The 22,646-nt window shown below is 61.0% G+C and overlaps 1 protein-coding gene across 2 annotated transcripts in view; it reads right to left on the bottom strand.

Annotated features, from left to right (window-relative positions):
• Window positions 1-22,646, bottom strand: part of RBM33 (RNA binding motif protein 33) — an 81,908-nt gene that overhangs the window by 6,000 nt on the left and 53,262 nt on the right. The window contains exons 15-18 of one of the 2 annotated variants that reach the window (XM_036011068.1): window positions 10,689-10,898; window positions 8,787-8,975; window positions 4,084-4,172; window positions 2,546-3,809 (exon numbers count right to left, since the gene is read on the bottom strand). In XM_036011068.1, the coding sequence (XP_035866961.1) occupies window positions 3,761-3,809; window positions 4,084-4,172; window positions 8,787-8,975; window positions 10,689-10,898 (537 nt within the window). In that variant the 3' untranslated portion in view covers window positions 2,546-3,760. The remainder of the gene's footprint in view (window positions 1-2,545; window positions 3,810-4,083; window positions 4,173-8,786; window positions 8,976-10,688; window positions 10,899-22,646) is intronic. The other variant, XM_036011069.1, reaches the window with a different exon arrangement.

Raw genomic sequence — 22,646 nt, 5'->3', positions numbered from 1 at the left:
GTCCCTGGGAAGTGTGTCGGGAACCCCCAACACCGAGGTGTGCTCTCCCCGTGGGGGTGGGGCTCTACCTGAGGTGGGGGCTGAGCGCAGCTGGCCCGGGGGCGTCAGGCCCGGCCCAGGAGGGCGCTCCGGTGGCCGCAGCAGCAGCCCAGCACCCCGGCATGCCGACCTCACTGTCCTGGGGCCCGTCAGTCTGCTGGTCTAGGGCGCGCTGAGCTTACCTTCAGCTGAACAGAAACAAGGAACAAAACAGAAGAGAAACAGAAGAACACGGGAGGAGAAGCACAGCTGCCGAAAACGCGCCCCCCGAGCAGGGCTCGCTCACTGCCCCACACGAGCCGCCGCCCCTGCGGGCCCAGGGCAGCCGAGCGCTCCCGGCGACCCTGGCGCTGCCCACCCGCTCGCCCTCCGGCGGGAGCGTCCAGCAGACACTTCCCGAGACGCCGGGCACCCGGTGCCCACACGCCGCTCCGCTCCTGCCCGCTCCCGAGTGGGTGCGCTGGGAGCCGGTCTGCGGCACACCCTCATCACAGCGGCCCCACTCTGTGAGTCTGTCCCCCCCACCCCAGCAGCCCTTCCTCCTGCCCCCGGCCCCCAGCTCTTCCCAGCAACAAGATCTTCTGTTGGCAGAATTACGCAAAACGCTGTCGGGAGAAAGGACCTCTGGGTACAGGACCTGAGCTACCGCAGTTGAGAAACGCTACAGAACCAAGTGTGAACGGTTGTTCCCCAGCACCTTTACAATCACCGAAGGACAGCCCAGTGGCAAACACTCGTGAGGAAGCCCACCCCGCTCGACTCCCCTCCCCTCCCCTCCCCTCCCCAGGGCCGAGGCCACAGGCACCTACTGGATGCTGCCTGTTCAGGCACGGGGACCCTCAACATTTCTTCTGGAAAAAGAGACCAGACTCCTCCTTTAGAAGAACACCAGTATACGGATTGAACAAAGGTGGCCAGACCAACAGTACCGCAAGGTGATGCCCAGGCAGCTGGGCCAAGTCGTTACAAGCACAAACTCAAAACAAGGTAATGCGAAAGGAAAGCACCTCTCGGCTCCACAAATTGCCTGCTGGGTTTACCTTACGAGATACACTCACAGTTACTGGCTTTCAGCTTCTTGAATTTGTGAACAAATAATACACAGGTCAGGATAAATGTATTGACTTACTCCCATCTTTATAAAAATCGAATACACACACGAACACGTCAACAGTTGTGGAACTAGATCCATGAAACTCCCATGAGACAACACAGAAGGACTAGCAAGCAGCGAAGGCGCTGCTGAGTTGAAAGCATATCCAGGGACACGTGGATCTTCAAAGGGCCGTATTTACAGTCTGCGGGGCGCTCCCGCGACCCCTGCACACGCACGAGAGAGAGAGAGAGAACAGAGATAATGGTTGCAACAGATCTTCCCAGAGGGCTCAGCTCTGGTGCCCGGCTCCCCGGGGAAGCGCACCCAGGACGAGGACGGAAGGATCGTGACTTTCTGCTCCTGGTTTCCTCCCTGCAGCTCCTGCCCAGGAAACTCGGCTGTGCCCCGGGTCTGGCAGCGGGCGTGGAGCAGCACAGAGGCGTGCCCCCCGGTGCTCTAGGGGAAGCCCACTGCACCCCGGGGTCTGCACTGCAGGGACCGTGTGTCAAGAGAAAGCCGGCCTGTGTGCACGGTCAGGCATGCGCCTGCTCCTCACAGAGCCCGGGCGGGCTCCGGTCCCTGTGCCACAGCACATGGGGCACACTCCAGAAAGTGGCGACCGCTGGCTTGGCTCACACTAGTGCCCCAGGCGTCCTCGGCGCAGAGCCCACGGGCCTGAGACCCTGCTGGCGCCCAGCGGGGGAAGGGGTCTGGGTCGCTCAGAACTAGTGCTCCGGCCACGCCCCTGCCTCTCAGCCCCGAGGGCTGGGCCGACTCCACCACGTTCCCAGGCGAACGCACCTGCAGGTACTTGGGGGAGGGAGCGGCAAGCCCACGTCAGCGGCTGGCGGGTACGAGGGACCACCGCGTGGGGAACCCCACGGCGCCCCTGGGCAGGGGCCACCAGGGCCCTCTGGAGCGAGGGTGGCAGGCACCCGAGCCGCAGACTGTCCAGGGGACCCTACGAGGCCTACACTTGGCTGCACTGACGTCTCCAGGGACGGCCAGCACCCCCACAGCCCAGGGCTGCCCTCAGCACACAAGGCCACCCGAGAATGAAGGTGACATGGGTCCCACAGGGTTTGGGGACTCCCCTCCAGGGCTGGCCACTGACTTTGAAAAAGGAGAGTGACACATCAACTGTGCAGACGGGATGGCACTAACTCCCACTACCTGCATCTGGCGCCCTCCACTCCCACAGGGGCCCAGCCACACAGGCCTCCGGGTCCCCACGCGGGTGCCCGCTGGGCTGACCGGGGACGGCCAGGGGCAACAAGCTTCTGTTCGCACCAACTCTGTGGGTAACTCGGCCGTGGCGTCCGGGGTACGAAGCACAGCTAGGAAGTCTGGGTCCGCCCTGGCACTGTGGCTCCGGGCTAGGGGCCCCGGGAGGTCCGGTCCTGCCCGGACCCCTCCGCGAGCAGGGGCACAGTAAGGCACTTTGTCAGCGCCGGCCCAGAGTGCGGCTTCCTAAGGCCACTACGAGAACTCGGGTCCCCTTAAAGGGGCCTCCGCAGAATCGCCCAGGCGGGGTCACGGGGGGGGGGGGACACACCAACCTCACCCGGGTCTCGCCATCCCTGTGACGCAGCCCACTCACAGCACACGCCACGGAGAGAGTCGGGCCAGGGCCAGGGCCAGGGCCGCCTTGCTCTCAGGTCTGCTGGAGGACAGTGCCCCGCCCGCTCAGAAGGCCTTCGAAAAAGAAGAAGAAGAAGAAGAAGAAGAAGAAGGAAGAGGAGGGGAAGAAGAAAGGTTAATCAAAGAAACAACCAGCTCTCCAAAGAACGGTGCATGCCAAGAGCCAGTGCCGGGGTCCTGCCACTTTGCGCTGCATTTAGAAAAAGAGAAAACCACCACCCAGGTCTGGTCAAGCTCTGGGCTGCCCCCTCCCTGCCCGGCAGGTGCACTGTGCCCCCCACGGGCAGCGGATGCCCCAAGGGCCGCGGCCAGAGGAGCGCACACAGCTCCTCTGCACTCAGGGCAGCGGGGCAGTGACCACTGGGTCCTCCTCGCCTTATCTGGGAAGTTAAATGGGGCGGGCAGGCCCCTGAGGAACTCAGAATGTGCAGCGGCACGTCCAGACCCTTTACAAGAAGCAGACTGAGCTGCACAGGGCACCCCCCGCCCCGCTCCCCAGGACACTCAGCTGGCAGTCACGGCCACCGTATTTCCGCCTGCGGTCCGGGAGCCTCCACTGAACGGCCTAGCCTGCACTGAAGATAAGTGCAACCATTATCAAGTGTTCTTCTCTGTGAGAAGCTCAGAGAACCTGCCGCTAACCTCCCTCCCTGACCCTGAGTCACGGGGAGCGCTCGGTCGGCCAGACGGCGAGGTCACGAAGAACAATGTCTACATGCATCGTGAGCACTTCGAACACAAAAGAAAACAAGGACTCGAGTTCTCGGGGTGACGACAGAATCTGAAGCCATCTGACACCGAACTGCGGCCCGCCGCGTCCCACAAGTCCGGCTCCCCCGGAATCCACGCTGGCCTGCCCGGCGGCGCTCTGGACGGTCGGCAGGGCGGGGCGGAGACTGCAGCGCGAGCGGCGGGCGCCGGCAGCTCCCTCGAAGAAACTCCTCAGCTTGCGTGTGCGGTGTGAGGTCGGTCCCCTGCCAGAAATCACTCGACAATCAGGGCCACATTTATGTGGGACAGGTCTATCATGTGCCTGCAGGGACGAGAGAGACCGCTGACGTCAGCGCTGCAGGCCAGGGCCGGCTCCCCGGGGCCCGAGGGAGCTGGGGGGCGGGCGGGCCCCGGGCGGGAGCAGCGGCTCCAGGGGAGCGCAGGCCGACAGCAACGCCACGTGCAGAGCAGGACCGAGGGCCCCCCGCCACCCCCCGCCCCCCGGCATGCGGAACAGCAGTGCGTCCGACCCAGAGCAGACGGCAGAGGAGCAGCCCCCGCGCCCAAGCCCCTGCGACCGCGGAGGCCACGGCTACCTGTGGAACTTCTGCTGGAACGCTAGCGCGTGGGCCGGCTCCTTAAACTTGGCGATGGCTTTCCGCTGCTGGGGGAGCATCTGTAGACTCTGGAGAGAACACAGACATGGTAGGTAGCATCACGTCGTGTGGGAAAAAAGACACACGTGCAACACTGGACTTAACACAAAATTCAAGTTCAAACAGACACGTGGGTCCCTCAAACAGCGTCCTTTGGGGAGCCACGCCCCGAGAGCACACGCGCTCCCCAGGCCTGGCGTTCGGGCCTGCCCACGCCTGGCCAGGGCAGCGGGCAGTCTGCCCTCCACGCCGCCTCTGAGCCCAGGGCAGGCGCCCTGGAGAGCGCCCCCTGCTCGCAGGCCTTCCCATCGAGCGACCGTCCGCGGTGTCTGGGGTTTGAACTGCCAGGCTCCTCTCCTACAGGAAAACGCCTCCCAGCCTCAGCGGGTGCCCCTTCCGGGGTGACGCCCCAGCGTGGAATGAGGGCAGAGGGCGGCGTCCGCACCGTCTGCCGCGCGACACAGGAACACGCCTCCGCGAGGGACCAGAGCACCACCCCAAGTCTGCTTCCTGCCTGGTCCCCCTTGTTTGCATTTTGGTGCCTTTCAAAACCAACCAACCAACCAACCAATAAACAAACACTATTTTCTAAACATGACAATGAATTGCAAGACTGTCCCCTTTCAACTATCAAAGTGACGTGCACCGTCCTCAGAAAGCAGCACAGGGAGGACATGAGGCGCCAGCAGCTGCAAGGCTGGCTCACCGCCGCCGCCCTGGAAGGCCCTGGCAACAGGCAGGCCCACGTTCCCCCTGGGGTTCGAAGCCCCTCTGTCCCCACCTCTCACTCACCTGGCTCCCTGGTCGGCCCTTGGCGCCAGGGCAGCCCCAGACGGCCCCAAGGACGAACAGCCGCCCCACTGTAAACCACACACACGGCCAGAACCCTCACGCCGGTTCTTCAGCAGCCCCACGCAGGTGGGGCCATGGGGCCGCCCTGCCCACGACACCTGCTCACGGAGAGCTGCCCTCGCTGCCCACTGCCCGGCCCCCTCCCTACCGGGACGCACACCCCCTGGCCAGGACTGCGAGTCCGTGTGGGCAGACCCACTGGACTCTCTTCCCTCTGGCTGGCAACCCCTCGCACCTTCAGGCATTCCCCACCTAAAGCCAACGACAGTCTCACCTGTTTTAACACAACAGTGGAACTGCTTTGAAGTGGGCCCTTGAGGGGACAGGCCCAGGACCTGACTCTGGGTCTCCCCTGCTGGCAAGGAGGCACCAGGAGCAGCAAGGGCTGTCCCAAAGGGGCCTGAGCAGTAATGGGGAGCCCTTGCGGCAGAGGCCTGGGCAGCCCCGTGCCACACCGATGCCACCAGCTCGATCACAGAAACCACTCCCCCTCTGCCAGCTGTGACAACGAACGCAGACTCGGCCCCGACCCGGCCGCAGCAAACCCCCAGCAGCGTCCGGTCCCCTCCGACCCAGGTGCCGCCTGCGTCTGAGCGCCCCATGCCCACACCCACCATGGGCCACCCTGCCTTCCCCACAGACGGGCCCTTCCTCAGAGCTCCGTGTCCTCGCCCTGTCTCCCACCTGCCCGGGGACGCTGGGGGACAGCCTCCGCCGGCCTGCCTGCGCGAGCACGTCAGGCCCCATGGCACGCCCAGACCGCTCGCAGGCCTGGCGGCCCCTGGCCTCCCTGCTCTCCTTCCCAGAGGCCCTGGGTGTCCGGGGACGCCCACGTCCTCCACGTCACTCGCCGGCCCTTCCCGCTCGCGCCGAGCCAGACTCGGGGCCGGAGGTGCTGTCGCCGGCCCAGGCGCCTTCTGCTCGGACTCTCCAACGGGACCCTCCCTTCCCGGCCGCTCAAGGGGGCCCGTCTGCGCGGACTGGGATGCTTTCTCAGGCTGGCAGCCCAGTGGCCTGCAGCAGCTGCAGGACCGCCGGGAAAGGGAGGCGGACACTGGCAGAGACACGGTGACAATCACAGAACTGGGCACAGACAGGTGGCACCTAAGCACTGGCTGTTACTGCGTGGGGGTCGAGGGGACCCCGAAGTGAGGAGGAACTCCGCACCCTCGGGAGGAAACGGCCTCTTGTCTCTCTGCCAGGGCGTCTCAGCCACCACAGGCGGCACCTTTTCTCAGCACGTCGGGGACCACTCAGCCAACAGGGAAACAAAGGCCACGAAGGAAGGGGCCTCAGAAGTGGTGACTGCCCTGCTCCTGGGGCTGAGTGGCCCCGCCTTCCGGACAGAGCAGGCGGGGAGGGCCAGCGCCTGCAGGAGGGATGGGCCCTGTCCCTGGGGAGCCCTGGGCCTCCGCAAGCCCTGCCCCCACTCCCCCTTCCGTGTGCCTGCAGGCGACAGCCACGGGGTTCCCACTCTCACTGCGCCCTCTCACCTGGAGCCCTGGAACCGCCCTTACCCCCTCCTGCCACTCCTCCCTCCTGGTTGGAAAGGGTACTCATCCCTCCCTGTGTGAACGAGCGTCTGCAGACACGAAGGCCTCTGGGGCGGGCTCTCCGGGGAGGCGTGTGAGCATGGTTCAAGCGGAGACACAATCTGCGGGCAAGGTGCCGCCTCGAGGGCCCCGCGGCTGGGGCGGCACAGTGAGCGTGCACTGCAACTCTGGAACCCGAGGTCCTGGGGAGCAGCGTCCTCCCAGTGCTCGGCCACCGCTGCTGTTGCACCACGTGGGCGCGAGGTGGCGCCACAGCCCAAGGGCTTGGCTGCAGCAGCCAGGGGGAGGCCTCTGCACCCCATCCCTTTCCAGCCTGTTTACATTCACACCGCCACCGCAACACGACGGTGTTGTAAGGACCTTTTTAAAACCTGTGCTCGCCACTCCGACACTGCTGCAGAGGCTGGTTGCACCTGTGTCGCGTGGGCGTGAGAAGCTCAGCATCTGCGACTGAAAGTTTAACGTCAGCTCCCCACTCAGACCCCGCCCCGGGAGCAAGGCTGGCAGCAGCACGGCCCGCAGGGCTCGGCCCTAGGGTGCGCACGGCCCAGCAGGAGCGGTCCTCGGGGACTTCACGGGACCGGGGAACCCCCTGTGCCTCGTTCCAGGGGTGACCGAGGCACCTGAGAACGCCTCCCCCCCCACCCCCCCTCACTGCCATGAGGAGGAGCCATCGCATGACCCAGGGCGGCTTTGGTGGCCTTCGGGTGCGTGCCCTCCCTCAGGCCCCGACGCCCGCTGGGCTCCCTTCCTTGGAACAGCGGGCAGAAAGGCGGGGCTGGGGGGTCACCCCAGAGGCAGGACTCCACAACGCAGAGTTCCAATTCTAAGACGGCCACAAGGAGGCTGGGCGGTGGCAGTGCTGCTATTCGCGGTGACCACCCCCAGCCTCCGTCAACACAGTGGGCGCCGCCAGCACTGGCCGCGGGTCGGGATGCAGCACCCACTCAAGGGTGTGCTGGAGAACCACCAAGGGTGACCCGAGGGTGACCCGAGCCCCCCACCCCCCCCGCCCCAACACAGGCAGCAGGACAGTGGGCTGCAACACCGGTCCTCACAGGAAGCCCCGGTCCTCAGGACTTCCACACCTGGGCTCCCTGCTGACCTGTGATGTGACCCCGAATCCGCAGCCACAGCAGGCCTGAGTCTCAGAGCAGGACGGCCACACCTGCGTGCCCTCCCGAGTCCACTCTTTTCTGGCCCAGGAGTCCCAAAGCCTGGGGCCTGCGTGGGAACCGCTGCGGACTCCCTGGGCTTGGTGCTTCTGATGACAAGGAAGCCGCCCACCCCGCCCACGGACAGCGCACTCTTCAACAGAAGCCAGCGTCCCGGGTCACCTTGTCATCGCTGTGTGCAGCACGGCGGACCCTGCCGCCGCCCTGGGAGGGGCAGAGCGTCTCCACGGCGCCCACACACGCTGCTCCCCGCTCTCGGGAACGCTCCGCAGCAGCACAGGAGACCCGAGACGCACTGGGGAGCAGCTGCCCGGGCCTGCTCCCCGCACCCGGACACGCTCCCCTGGCTCACGCCGCCGCGGCCACAACACGCCCTGAGAGGAGGCGCTGGCGCTCCCGCAGGCTCGTGTCTCCCTCATCACGCGCACGACATGCTCTGCGCCGGGATGTGGGCTGGCGGGGAGGGTGGGCGACGCCCGGGCCGGGAGGGCCGAGACGAAGGAGCGCTGCAGGAAGGCCCGGTGGGCGCCTGCGGGCGCCCCGGCCGACAGGCCCCGAGCAGAGTCCGTCCCACCCACAGCCTGGCAGCAACCCCGGAGCTCTTGGGGTTTTAGCCAGGTTTCAAACCGAGGGGCCGGAACACCGTCCGTGTTGTTCCACGTTTGTGAAGCCGAGCCCGCACCCCACAGCCGTCAGCGTGGGGGGCTGTTTCTGGGAGCTCAGGCCAAGGAGGCTGCAGGCTCCGCAAACTCTGCGTTGCTGCAGACAAACGAGCGTGGGCAGAAAAACACTACTTACACGAGTGCGCGTGCAAACTCTGGAGTAACTTAAGGGTTTCAAAGCATCACTGGTTCCGAAGGAATAATTATTCCACGAAGTTCATACGTGGCATATGGAAACCTCCAAATGACTGAACTCGGAGACCGGAGCCCCGACAGCAGGTGCACACAGGAGCGCCTCTCTTCTGAAGTGCACCACCTTGCCGTGCAGCGACCCACCTCTGCACCCACCAAGACGAGAACTCACGGGACAGAGCGCCAGACACCGCGGGCCGGAGGCCTACCTGGATGGGCCCCACCGACGTGAGCAGGCCCCTCAGCTGGGCGTCGGTGGTGGACGACGACAGGCCTTCCACGGACACGACGCAGGGCTGCGGCTTGCACTCCACCACCCGCAGGTTTTGCTTGTTGGGCATCGGGCGCCCGCGGCCCATCGGCCCCGCTGCTCCCCGGCCTCTCCCGTGCATGAGGACCTGCCAATGACAAGAGCGACCGGTCAGTTGGGAAGCTTTGTGTTTTTCTGCACAACTGCTAAGGCATAAAAGTGAGCAAGTAACTCAGAATCCGTTAAAACGGACCAGGAGCCACACGTTTCCTGCAGCTTCTGCCCCCCCCCCCCCCCGCCCCCTCAGAGGAGAACTGAACGTCTATACAGGAGACACGGCCGCCCGCCCGCGGCATCCCTCCTGCGCCCCGCCGTGCTGGCTGCGAGCACAGGACCCCGGAGCCCGAGGTTCTCCCTCCACACTCCAGGCCTGCTCCGCAGCGGGTGCCGCCGCTGCCACGCGCAGGCCCCAGCAGCCACCGTGCCGCCGACCCAGCGCGCGTGGAGCTGAACCGCCTCCCTGAGCTGGGACTGCACGTTACAGACTGGCGACGACACCCTCTGCAGGGCCCCAAGCTTAGAGCGCCAACATCACCGGAGGGAAACGAGGTCAGAACGAGGGGCGTGGGTGGAGCTTCGTTCAGGACAGCGCCTCTCCCCAGGGTGCCTCGAGGGTGTTCAACACGTGCAATACCAGGTGGCCCCCCTTGGGTTGTCAAATTAAAAAATGGCAACAGCCAACACAACAAAAGCCATTCAGTGCAAATGGAACAGAATTATGCCTATTTTTTGTTGGCTTGGCAAAAACCAGTATTTTTCAGTGTGCCGCAGAATTCCGGTAATCGGTGTGCGGGAGCCACGGGGGGAGAAGGCCGAAGCGCCCGCTCCGGGCAGAGCGGCACGGGCAGTGTGCTTTCCCAAGGCCTCCTCGCCGCACGTCCGCGGGGCGCCCTGACTGCACCCCCAGCGGCTGCACCTGCACACACGGCTTGCTGGGTCTGCCCACCTGTCTCTTGCTGCAAGAACGGAAGACCCCCTCAGCCCACATCGTCACCCGGCTAGGGGGTGGTGCACCAACGCAACACAGACACTGTCCAGACCCAGAGCTGTCTCCACAGCCCACACTACTCCTCAAGTGCCCCGGCACACCACAGGCAGGTGGGCTGGACCAGGTGGTCCCAGAGCTTTCCAGGAGAAACCCAGCGGCTGTTGCTGCCCCCCTGCCCCCGGCCCCTCTCCTCAGACAGGGCACGCGGCACGACTCTGGGCAGGCCGAGCAGGGGCCCCTCTCCAGGGGCAGGGCGGGCCCTCCACCCGTGGGACACAGGGGACAAGGCGCCTCGGCCCCTGGAGAGGGGCTGCAAGCCCAGCTCACAGAAGGAGAACACCCACCCCAGCAGGAGGGGTCGGAGAAGATGAGAGAGGATGATGCCCTGCTGCCCATGGCCCTGCTGCCCACGAGGCAAGGGACGGGCTCAACAGTCAGGGTCGGAGCCATTCCGCTGGGCGGGCGCTTTGCCCACAAGGCCCCGGTGCCCCACCTGCCAGCTGGGGTGCTGAGGAGGAGACAGGCAGCCCGTGGAGTCTGGGGAGCCAGCAGGTGGGGAGAGTGTGCCGGGCTGGGCCGTCCCCAGGGCCCGGCTCTGAGCAGCAGGCAGCCACCACACCCTCGTGGCGGGCGCCGTCCCGGAGCTGAGCCACTAGAAAGTCACAACAGGAGGCGCGCTTCTGCAAGCAACAGGAGAGCCAAGGAAACTGGGGTCCCTTGTCCCCTGGTTTGGGCACTGCCGTGCGCCGGGCACTCCCTCCCGTCAGATCCGCCGGCCGCGCAGGCCGCGGCGCCAAGGGGGCGCAGGCGCACCTTCTTGGCCGGGTGGATCCCCTGGATGCTCCTGATGCCCGGAGGGCCGGCCGAGTGCACGTGGGCCCCGCCCGGCAGGTGCTGGGGCTGCGGGAGGGCCCCTTTGGTCAGCGTCACCTTGCGGGCAGGCTGCTGTCTCACTTCGGGGGGCTGGGGGGGCCTCTGGGGCTGGCCGTCCGGGTGAAAAAAGCCATCGCTCTCTCCTCCCTGCTGAAAGGAACAAGGCAGCAGACTGGTCAGTGTCTGCGTGGCCCGACACCCCGCCCGCCGCACCAGTGAGCGCGCAGCCGAGAGGCAAGCCATCCAACCCCAGGACACGGAACCTGCCTCGGCACCGGAGCCACCAGGACACGTGTCGCCTGACGGTGTCTGGGTTTGAGTGACGCCTTCAAAACGAGAACACTGAGCCCGTGGACTGCCCACTCGGGAGGTCCATAATTCAAGTCAATGCTGCTTAGTTCACGAAACAGCGCTGAACTTGAAACACACTTCATACTTCGTGTGCATTTCCCATGTGCACGAGCGTGCGTGTTCAAACCACAAGAGTCTGCGTAAGCGCCGGTTCTAACCCTCCCCTGCGACTCCACCCTGCGGCAGGCGGGCCACCACATTCTCGCACCCCCGGCTGCAGTGGTGAGCCCAGGCGCGTGTCCAGCCCGCCCTTCCTCAGACACAGCAGGGAGCGCTCGGACTCTCGGACTCGGGGCACAGGGCTCACAGGCTGGGGAGTGCCGTCACCCCCTTCTGCTGAGGCACAGGTGCCGCCCGCACCCCCATGATTTCAGAAGAGGAGCTCGTGTGTTCTAGGAAAAGCTTCCCGAGTACCAGAAACCCCGCCTTCTGCATCTCACTGACGCTCCCCCAGCTCGTGCCCGTGAACACCGCCACGCGTGCAGGAAGCAGCGCACACCAAGCTGCACTGTGGACGTCGGACGCCGAGGGCAGCACACGGACCCTTGGGCTGTGCCCACCGGGCTCCGGCAGTCTCGGGCCGGCGCAGAGGGGCCAGGAAGGACGGGCGGGCACCAGACAGCCAGACCCCGCCCAGCTAAGCTACGTGGTCTCGGCAGAGACGCACACTCGGAGGCGGACCACCTGTGCAGACTCGCGAGCACCACGCTCTGCACAGACCCACCCAGGGACACGGCGATCGGGGCGGGGAACCCTTCCCCGCATAGGCTGCCTGCTCCGCAGCGCTTTCCGGGAGGAGCCTGGTGACCGGGGACACAAGGAGCCCACAGAGTCTTCTGTCTGTTTCCCCCTGAACGCCTCTCTCGGACACAGTTCAGCGAAACACAGGGAAGGAACAGGGGCTGGAGCAAGATGGGTATAAGTAAGATTACTGAAAAGCTGCCCCAACTAATGGGACCTAAGAAAAAAATGGGATGGAACAGCCACACAGAAGGGGAGGCTTGTGGCCCTGGAAGCACGGGGACACAGACAAAGCCGCCCCCTCCTGAGCATGTAGCTGCACAAAAGTGTCCAGCACAAGCACCTCAGGACACAGGACACGGAACAGCGAGTGCAGTGCACGCAGGGCAGCGGGGCGGGGCCCCCAGGGGGCTGGTGAAAGGGCCGTCAGTGGAAGCGGCAAGCTGGGTGAGGGGGGGACCAGGAAGGCCCACAGAGCTGACGGCCTCTGGCCCGAAATCTGAGAACGCGAGTGAGGAAGTCCTGGCAATGGGAGAACCACCGGGGGCCTGGCTCAGGACCCCCAGGACGCCCCCCCGCCCCCCCCCCCCCCGTGCGGGGCCTCCGGGCAGCAGGAGGGAGGAGCCTGGGGGCTGTGCGTGCGGCTGGGACCTGCATGGACCACCAGCCGAGGGACCCAGGGACCCGACCCAAGTCCTCCCGAGGGCCGACTGACTGCTAAGCTGCATGGTGACAGGGTCAAGCCCTAGGAAACCAGGCTGTGAACGAACAAATACTCTGAACTAAGTGAAAATACAACATATCAAAACCCAGGGGATGCAACTACAGCAGTTTATATCAGAAAGGAAAAGACGTGTAAAATCAGTACGTGAGCTTTCATCTGAAGAGGCTAGGAGAAAAAAATAGAAGGAAATAAACAGAGCACAGCGAAAGACAATGACATAGTAAACAGGAAAAGAGAGAGAAATCAATGAAACCAAAAGTTGGGTTTTTGAGACCAACGAAATTAATAACCCTTTAACCAGACTGACCAAGAAGCCGGGACTTCACCGATGACTGAGGTCAGGAAGAGGGCGGAGATGATCAGAACCGGCACTACAAAGATTAAGAGGGGTATCACGAACAACTTCCTACCAACAAACCAGACAATCTAGAAAACCACCACATTCCACAGAAGGTGCAAGGCGCCAAAACCGACTCAGGAAGAGACGCAGGTGCCCGGAGAGGAAGGTCCGGCCCTAGCGGACTCAGCGGACACACCGAAGAGAAACCGCGCCAGCATCTCCTCAACTGACTCGGCGACACGGAGAACGAACTGCACCCCACGGCCACGGAAGACAGATCCCAGGACAGCAAGGCTGGGTCAACGCTAGGAAAAGGGTCAGTTGGGCTGAGCTCGTTCCCTGAGAGCGGACCGGGACCATCCTGCCGGGACAGGCAGTGCTCATCAGGACAGCCGGACGGGGCGGGGGGCTGCTGGCACCTCCTTCACACCCTGGGCGCTGACCCGGAGCCACCCAATGGGAAGCTCGGAGGCGGGACCCAGGCGCAGCCGCTCTGAGGCTCGTCAGCCACGGCACTGTCCAGCAGGGGCCGGGGACGCCAGAGCCAGGTGGGCCCCTCGGCGTCCGGTGACTGCCTCAGCGATGCGTGTCACTGCTGTCCCCACACACGCTCTGGCTGAGAGGCACCCCACCGGTGGAGGGGCCCCCCCCAGTGAAGACGGAGCCCCGGGAAGGCGGGCCCCCGCGGGGTGGTGGTCCACATGAGCAGGCTGCTGGCGGGCACCCCTGGGACTTCTCCCCAAGGCCTTTTCTCCGAGGTGTGGTAGGTTCCGTCCCCAGGTGGGCAGTGACAACCTATGCTAAGAGCACAATTACTCAACAGCTATGAAATTCTCTACGCCAAGAAGTTAGGCACTTTCAAGGATATGTATAACACGTCCCCGTCCTCCTTAAGAGCCAGTGACCCGCCCACCCCACAGTGATTCATCTCAACTCCTGCTGGAATCATGTCCGCACAAGATTCATAAACGCACAACATACGTGTTAAGTCACGCGGTTCTGAAAACTTCTCTCCCTCCCGTGGGCTGACATGTCACAGCGTCCCTGGGCCCCTGAGGCCCCCCACACAGCTCGGCTGCCCACTGGTACCAGTCACGACCTGGCTGTGCCTGCACCCTCAACTCTCTGGGGGAATCTCCCATGTTAAGGGGCTCCCTGGAAACTCACCTGACAAGGTGAGAGTTCAAGGCCACCTGGCACCCGTGCTATCTTGTTAAACGTCTTCAGAGACCCAGGTGTTCAGACCCCAGTAAGTCTGTTTTGTTCACCAAGCCACACCCCGGCGGACACGCAGGCAGCGCAGAGCTGTTCGGCTGTCTGAACACCAGCACGCAGAGCACACTGAACACGGAGGAGCTCCGTGCGTGCCGGCAGGGCCTCGGTGTGCCCGGGCCCAATGCTACACCGAGGCAGGCCTAGGAGTGAAAATCACCAGGTGAGAAGACGGCACCGTGGGGAGCTGCCCGCGGACCCTGCCCAGGAAGGTCAGGGTCTGGGGTCGGCTTGTCTGGCATACCAGGGTGCAGCTTCCCCCCAGCCACCAGCTCTAGGCCATCCAACTCTGACGCCCCGACCACAGGCTTCTGCGTTTAAAAACCCCGATCTAAAGAACAACTGGGCGAGTCCTCACCTCCCTCGGTCGGCCCCACTTTCCCTCCCACTCCCGCTCACAAACCCTGCTCTCCTTAGCCGCTGCGTCCGTCCGGCTCCTTGAGCGACACCGACCTCGCACCCGAGGGCACGGCAGCGCCAACGGCACAGTTACGCCTGCTACACGTCGGGCCGAGACCACGAAGGCCGGCCTCCGGGCGCAGCCGAGGCCCACGCTGCCCGGCAGAGACAGGCCCATCAGCGGGCACGGGCGGCCTGAAGGAAGGGTCTGCACAGACCTCGCGGATGGGAGGGAGCCCCTGCAGGACCCAAGCCGGAAGGCAGGCGCCCTGGAAAGCCAACTGCAAGGTGCACAGAAGGGCCTGCACCAGCCCCAGGGGACCGCTGTTGGCCCATCTGAAGGTGCTCAGTGAGTACAGATATTTGGGTGACAAGTACACAACACCGGTGCCTTTCAAACTGGGAACTGAGAACACAAACACTTAGTCAATGAACACCCTAAAGAAAAGTCTTCTTCATTATTATTTTGAATAACTGTGATCATTTACGTCTGACTGTATTCATGTCAGATATGAGTCCTAAAAAAACAAAGTTCTAAACTTTCATTTTCCTTTCAAGAAAAGTTTACTCTTTCATACAGGTGTGAACCCCACTTAGAGTTCAGAAATACAGGGTAAGAGAACTTCTGGCCAAGACGGAGGCGTAGGCAGACACACTCTGCCGCCTCACACAACCAAAACAAGGACAACAACAAATTTAAAAACAAAAGACAACCAGAACTGCCAGAAAGCAGAACTGTATGGAAGTCCGACAAGCAAGAAGCTGAAGAAGAAACATCCATCCAGACCGGTAGGAGGGCGGAGATGGGTAGGAGGGCGGAGATGGGCAGCCGGGCGGAGAGGACTCGCGGCAAGGAGGCGGCTAGAGGACGGGGCAGTGCCACACTCACGCACAGATAAACTGGGAGGAACAACTGGGGATCGAGACAGACCACACAACCCAGAGTTCCAGTGCGGGAAATAAAGCCTCAACACCTGTGACTGAAAACACCTGTGGGGGTTGAGGCAGCGGGAGAAACTCCCAGCCTCACAGCAGAGTTCGTTGGAGAGACCCACAGGGTCCTAGAATGTGCACCCACCCACCCGGGAGTCAGCACCAGAAGGGCCCCCTTGGCTTGTGGCAAGTGGGGCAGGGACTGAAAGCCGGCAGAGAGCTGAGCAAGCGGCACTGTTCCCTCTGGGACCCCACCCCACATACAGCGTCACAACCCAGCACCTGGGTTGTCCCGCCCTGGTGAACACCTAAGGCTCTGACCCTCACTACGTAACAGGTGCGCTGAGACAAAAAAAAAATGGCCCAAATGAAAGAACACATCAAGGTTCCAGGAAAAATACAACTAGGCGATGCAGAGACAGCCAACCTATCAGACGCAGGGTCCAAAACACTGTTGATCAGGATGCTCACAGAACTGGTGGAGTACGGCTGTAAAACAGAGGAAGAAGTGAGCCTATGGAGAGTGAATTAAAGGAAAATGTACAGGGAATCCACAGTGAAGGGAAGGAAACTGGGACTGAAGTCAACAGTTTGGACCAGAAGGAAGAAATAAACATTCAACCAGAACAGAATGAAGACACAAGAATCCCCCCCCCCCCCCAAAAAAGAGGAAAGGATTAGGAACCTACGGGACAACTTTAAACATTCCAACATCCAAATCACAGGGGTCCGAGAAGAGGAAGAGAAAGGAATTGAAAACTTACTTGAAAACATAATGAACAACTACCCTAATCTGGCAAAGGAAATAGACTTCCAGGAAGTCCAGGAAGCTCAGAGAGTCCCAAAGAAGTTGGACCCAAGGAGGAACACACCAAGGCACATAAGTACATTAGCCAAGATTAAAGATAAGGAGAAAATTTTAAAAGCAGCACAAGAAAAGGAGACAGTCACCTACAAAGGAGTGCCCGTAAGATGATCAGCTGGTTTCTCAAAAGAAACCTTGCAGGCAAGAAGGGGCTGGAAAGAAGTATTCCAAGTCATGAAAGGCAAGGACCTGCATCCAATGTTTCTCTATCCAGCAAAGCTCTCATTTAGAATGGAAGGGCAGATAAAGTGCTTCCCAGATAAGTAAGGTCAAGTTAAAGAAGTTCATCATCACCAAGCCCTTATTATATGAAACGTTAAAGGGACTTATCTAAGAAAAAGAAGATCAAAAACTATGAACAATGAAATGACAACAAACTCACAACTACCAACAACTGAACCTAAAAAACAACTAGAACAAGAACAGAATTACAGAAATGGAGATCACATGGAGGGTTATCAGCGGGGAAGGAGAGGGGGAGAATGGGGAAGAAGGTTCAGGGACTAAGTAGCATAGATGGCAGGTACAAAATACACAGGGAGTGGTTAAGAATAGTATGGGAAATGGAGAAGCCAGAGAAGCTACACGCATGACCCATGGACATGAACTACGATGGGGGATGGGGGGAGTACAGGGTAGAGGAGAACAAAGGGGAGAGAAAATATACAACTGTAATAGCATAATCAATAAAATATATTTCTAAAAAATAAAATAAAGTTCAGAAATACAAGTATCACAAAGCGCCTCTCCACGCTTTTGGGGCTGCCAAAGCTGTGTGCCTTCCAGAGCTGAAAACGACCCACAGAACTCCACAGCAGGCGCCTCCAAGGCCTTGCTGGGGCCCTCACCTCCAGCTAGGAGGGAATTTCACAGTCACTCAGGGGAGCAGCGGAGGAGCTAACGTCTGCCTCACGCCCGCACTGTGACCGAAGGGTTCCAGGGTCTGCAGGACTCTGTCTGCCCTCCTGCCCTCCGCAGGGCAAACACCGTCACCCTCACTTTACAAATGAAAGCCCCAGGCCCTGGTCACCCTGGAAGAGCTGGGCCTGCTGTCCCCTGGAAACAGAAGGTCTCCCCATCATTCAGCTGAATTAAATGAAACACAAGTATAATAACGTGCTTTTGCATCTTTCTGAAACCCATGTGGAGCACTCAAGGCTTAACTATAAGTAACAAATTATCTCATTTTCTAAGAAAAACAAAGTCCCGTCCCCCCCAAACTGAAAGATCAATTCTTACTTTTCGAATTGGCACAAGGAAAAGCCAATTCTTGGGAGAAATGATGAATTCCAGAGCTGCTGCAGCCAACACCAGGAAAGAGTCAGAAGCTGTTCCTTGTGAGGTGTGGCCAGGACCAGACTGCCGCCCCCACTCAGACAGACAGACCCCCCACCCCCCTGCAGCGCGCACGTCTCTCGGGAGTCTTCTAGAACTCGGGCACAGAGCCAGAGCGCCGGGAGGCGTGAATCCAAGAACACCGTCCGTTCAGGTCAGGGACTTCGGAACCCTGCTTCCCGAAGGCCAGGAGACCAACGACCATCTGTGGATGGCGGGTCACGCTCCGGCCCAAAAGCCCCGAGTCCACTCTGAAACGCCCTCCTCTGGGCAGCAGAGGTCACTTCTAAACTCATCCCATGGCAGAGCACTTGGGTGCCACTTTAAATGTCTGTCACACCCTCCGAAACAGACGAGAAAGAACACATTGACCAAACTGGAACTACCGAATTTTTCGGACCATAAGATGCACCTGGGTTTTACAGGTGGCAAATAGGGGGAAAATTTTGAAGCAAAAAAATGTGGTAAAATACTTAATAATGTAAACAACATAGGCCGCCACCCCCCACCCCCAGCAAGCCAGGCAAGCTACATTCGGACTACAAGACACATTCCCCTTTCCTCCCAAATGGGGCCGTGCATCTTATAGTCTGAAAATGTGTTATTTTGTTGTTTTTTTCACAAATGATTATCTTTTATAAAATGTGCCTTTGGAGTAGTGTTCCTTAAGTATAAAGGTACTACCTGAGTTAAGAAAAATTAGAGAATACTTTTTATCAGCTTAATCTTTACAAAAATGCAGTCTGTGGCCACCAACATTAGCAGGACAAATTTATTTATAACGAATGGCTTAAATGTACAGATAAAAAGTCCTATTGACACCACCAGGGCATCTTGCAATTTGACAGATCAAATCTTATTTCCATTCTTAAAGCCCACGAAGAAGAGATATCGCGGACTTGCATTCACTGGTGAGCACATTGATTAATCCCTCTCCATAGAAATCTCAACTCTTGATTACACCCATCAGACGCGCAGCAGCATTATTCTAGACTGACAACACTTTGACAAATTCCCCAACCGTTTTCTCAGCCTTTGTGGCCCTGCTAGCTCGTATTAACCCTGATGAAAAATTAATTTTCCTTATCTTTTTCTAAACCCCAAAGTCCAAATCCGCCAAACTGGCAACTCTTTCTGTAAAGGTATTATGAAAACCTCCGAAAGATTAATTGCATGTCTTCAGGTGACATTAAATTAATTTCTGTGCCATGACAGACACTTGATACTCACACTGAGAGGACAGATAACATTGTCAGGACTCACAGAAGGACAGTGGCTGGGGTCCTGGGCAGCCCCCCGTGAATTCCCCCGATGGGCCCGCGGCCCTGACGGCACTGCGCTCTCGGGGCCTCCGCGCTCACCACGCACACAGGCTCCCGCGCCCACCCCCGCGCCCGGCCTCGCCCTGTCACCTTCTGAAGCGCACTCAGGACCGGGACAGCAGGCAACAGGCGTGCTGTGCAAGGCCCCACACGCCAACACAGGGAGGCCCCGCGCTGTCTCTGGAGGACACGCTCTCACCCAGGCTCCAGGGCTGAGGCTCCCGGGCAAAGGCCCCGAGGACAGCCGCAGCGTGGGGCGAGAACGCTTCCCGTCTGCAGCGTGCACCCGCTCTCCGCAGCCAACCGCCCCCGCCTGCGGCACGCGCGCCAGCGGGTCAACGACGTCCACCGAGAAAGCTTCCGCCACACTCCGGGAGTGGGTGCAGGGACGACGGAAACCCGCCGCCCCCGGTTCGGCCCCAGCCACGCTGCCCTTTCGTCCCCTGAACCCTCCCCAGTGGGCTCTCCGGTCGCTCACGGCCGTCGGGGCTGGCCAGCACCACGGGGCTCAATCACCCTTGTCTAGACGCCCCCCTAGAAGTTTTCTGAATCAGCTGGGGCAGCTCTGTACTCTCACCGGAAACAGAGTGTTACCCTTCATTGAGAAAAAAGTCACACTAGGGGAGAAGCAGCGGCAACAGTAGCTGTCACCAACCACGCCCCAGAGCACAGGGCTCAGAAGCCTCGCTCCGCCTCGGGGCAGCAGCCAGGTGACCCGGACTCCCAGCACCACGGCCCGGAGTCACCCACCCCCCACCCCCACCCCCGCCAGCGGGAGGGAGCAGCCCTCCCGTGGACGCTGTGAGCGCACGGGAGCCTGGGCACACAGCGGCCAGGACACGAGACGGCGTGGGAACCGCAACGGGGACATCTGGATGGGCCTCGGGCGCCCTCTGAAAGGACGGCGGGCACCTGTGAAGGAGAGCCTTCTGTGGGAGGAGGATGTGCTTCCTCACCCCACCCCCCACAGCAACCCGAGGGGCCTCGTTCAAGGCTGCAGACCGAGGGTCGGAAAAGCGAGAGCACTGCTGGGGCCCGAGGACAACTAACAACAGCCAGCCACCCCAGCGCGCCCCCCGCCACAGCCACCGTCTCCCTGGGCCGCCGGCTTCAGCCACGCCCCGTGAGCAGGGGCTCCCAGGGGCACACGACGGGCGGGACCCAACGGGGAGCCCGTGGAGGCAGGGAAGAGCGACTAGGAGCGGTGAAGGCAGACGACCGCGGTCCCGTGGCTGTGAGAGCCGACACCAAGAAAGGAGCCACAGGACGTCCTTTGTGACGCGCTCCTGCGACCCAGAGGAGGGCCGAGGAGGGTAAGACAACGCGAGGAGGGTAAGACAACGTGTCGACACCAACCGGCAGCGCGAGGGCGGACTCCAAGCCCTGCCCGGGACTCAGGCGGCCTCACACCGAACCCAAAGGTCACTCCTTCGGTGCTAAGGAGCGCAGCGGGGCAGACAGGACAGGCCCCAGGACGGCCGCACTGTCACCTCCCGGGCGCAGCATGGCGAGAGGACCCCGAGGAAGCCGTGAGGCCCCTCCAGCCTGTACGCAGAAGTCAGAGCCCAGAGGACAGCTGCCCTGACTGGACCCCCAGCAGGAGCAGGGCCCGGCTCTGTCCCGTCCCTGCCCCTGCCCCGGGAGGCTGCCGGTGCAGAGGGCACTGCGATCAGCAACCTCAGAACTGCGGGGGGGCACCGCCCCCCCCCCCAGCGAACTCCGGGCCGATCTTTCTGGGAACCTCATAAAGACGGTGCAGTGTGTCGTTGTGCAAACAGGGCACAAAGACGCCACAGTAAAACACAAAAAACGGCCTGACAAGGGAATTAATTATGTTAGCAACTGACCACTCTCAGCAGGAACCCGAGACACACAGAGCTCTCTGCGCAGCCGCAACACACCAGCGGCCCTCCCCAACGCCAGGCCCCGGCAGAGCCCCCCTGCCACTGCCGGCCCCGCCCCCCACTGCCCCGGCCCAGGGCCTTAGCGCCACAGCCCACGGGGAAGCGAGGGACCAGAGGGGACAGGAACAAATGGCGGAAGAACTGTGCACAGAAAACTCCCAACTGAACGGCTTCCTTTTGAATCGCCTGGAATGAGCACCACCATGACTATGTTCTCTGAAACACAGTTCCTGCCCACCCCGCCCCCTGCCCGGCGTGGAGAGACGCTGCTTATGCTAGTCCAGAGGAGCACAAGGGGGCCGGCCGCCCCGCTGCCGGAGGGCCTGGTGGGATGGATCCGCATGCGGACCCAGACCTTAGGAGCAGACACAGCTGCAGAGCCACTCTGCGTCTGGCAGACACCGTTTCCGTGCCGGCTTCCTCTGCTGTGCCCTGCGCGCTGCGACGTCACACGGCACGGCTCCAGAATGCCGCCTGATGTAAACAACACTTCTTCCCATTGTCGATAAGGCCAGTAGGAACCTTAGTCAGGGGACACGTTTCCTCCAGAGGAAAGGCGCGGGCTGGTCTGACAGCTGCTCCTGGACAGACAAGCCGCACCCACACCTGGCCCGCCAGTGCCCCCCCCCCACACTCAGCTCTCTCGTCCCACTGACCTCGGGGGCCGTGGGAAGGGCCACTCCCGACCTGGGTCCAGGCCCCCTTCACAACTCCAGAGGAAGGGCGAGACACTGACAAAGTGAGCTGAAAACAAAGTCAAAAGCCAAAGGCCACAGACCCTGGAGACGAACCCCGCCTCCTTGTCTAAAGACAGCACGTGCACAACGGTAAAATAATTTGAGGGACACAGGCCACGAATCACTATAATCAGTATTTCGAATCGCAATGAATGGCGTTGAGAAGAAGCAGATTGAAGTGAAACACAATTATGGGTCTTACTGAATATGGAATTTCCAATTCATACTACCCAATCACAAATTTTCTTATAGCACATGGAAAAACTATCCTCTTCTGTTGTGTATAATGCACACTTTTTGCCCAAATTTCTAAGGGAAAAACAAGAATGCATGTTATACACGGGTTATACTGGTTCTGTATCTATATAAGTATTTTTAATTCTTTCATTTATGCTTCCGTGTTACAAGTGTGAGTCCAGAAAGCAGTAACGACATCCGTATGCAAAATAATACCCTGGAATATGATAACCGGTTTTGTTTCTAAATATAATAAAAATTGAATCTAAAAATTAAGATTTTTTTCCTGAAAGCTTGGGCCAAAAACGTGGGTGTGCATTATCCACGGGAGCACCTTACACACGGCAAGATGCCGGTGCCTTCTCGGTCCCCGGACCTATAGACAGAGCGCTGCACACCGCACCCAGCAAGCGGCACTCCAGGGGTGCTCCCGGCCAGTGCCCCCCAGCCCTGCCTGGGCTGCCTGCTTGGGGGGCCCACGGGCTGCCGGCTGTGGTCTGTCCGGTCACCACCACCACCGGCCGGCTTCTGCTTCCTCCCCCAGCTCACAGACGAGTGCACATGCTGGGAGCGCTGTGACGGCAGACACTCACGTGGGCCGTCCAGCACATGCTTCAGGAGTCCTTGTGGCCACAGCAAGAGAGCCCCCTTCTGTAAGGAGCATGCACCCCACTCCTGCCCTCTGATGGGACCGCCTGCTACACGCACATGCCTACAGGCCCATCCTGGAAGCAGCCA

Source organism: Phyllostomus discolor, chromosome 10, assembly GCF_004126475.2.
Source record: "Phyllostomus discolor isolate MPI-MPIP mPhyDis1 chromosome 10, mPhyDis1.pri.v3, whole genome shotgun sequence".
Taxonomy (NCBI): Eukaryota; Metazoa; Chordata; class Mammalia; order Chiroptera; family Phyllostomidae; genus Phyllostomus; species Phyllostomus discolor.
Note: the sequence above shows the minus strand (reverse complement) of the source record. Positions and strands in the feature narration are given on the sequence as shown.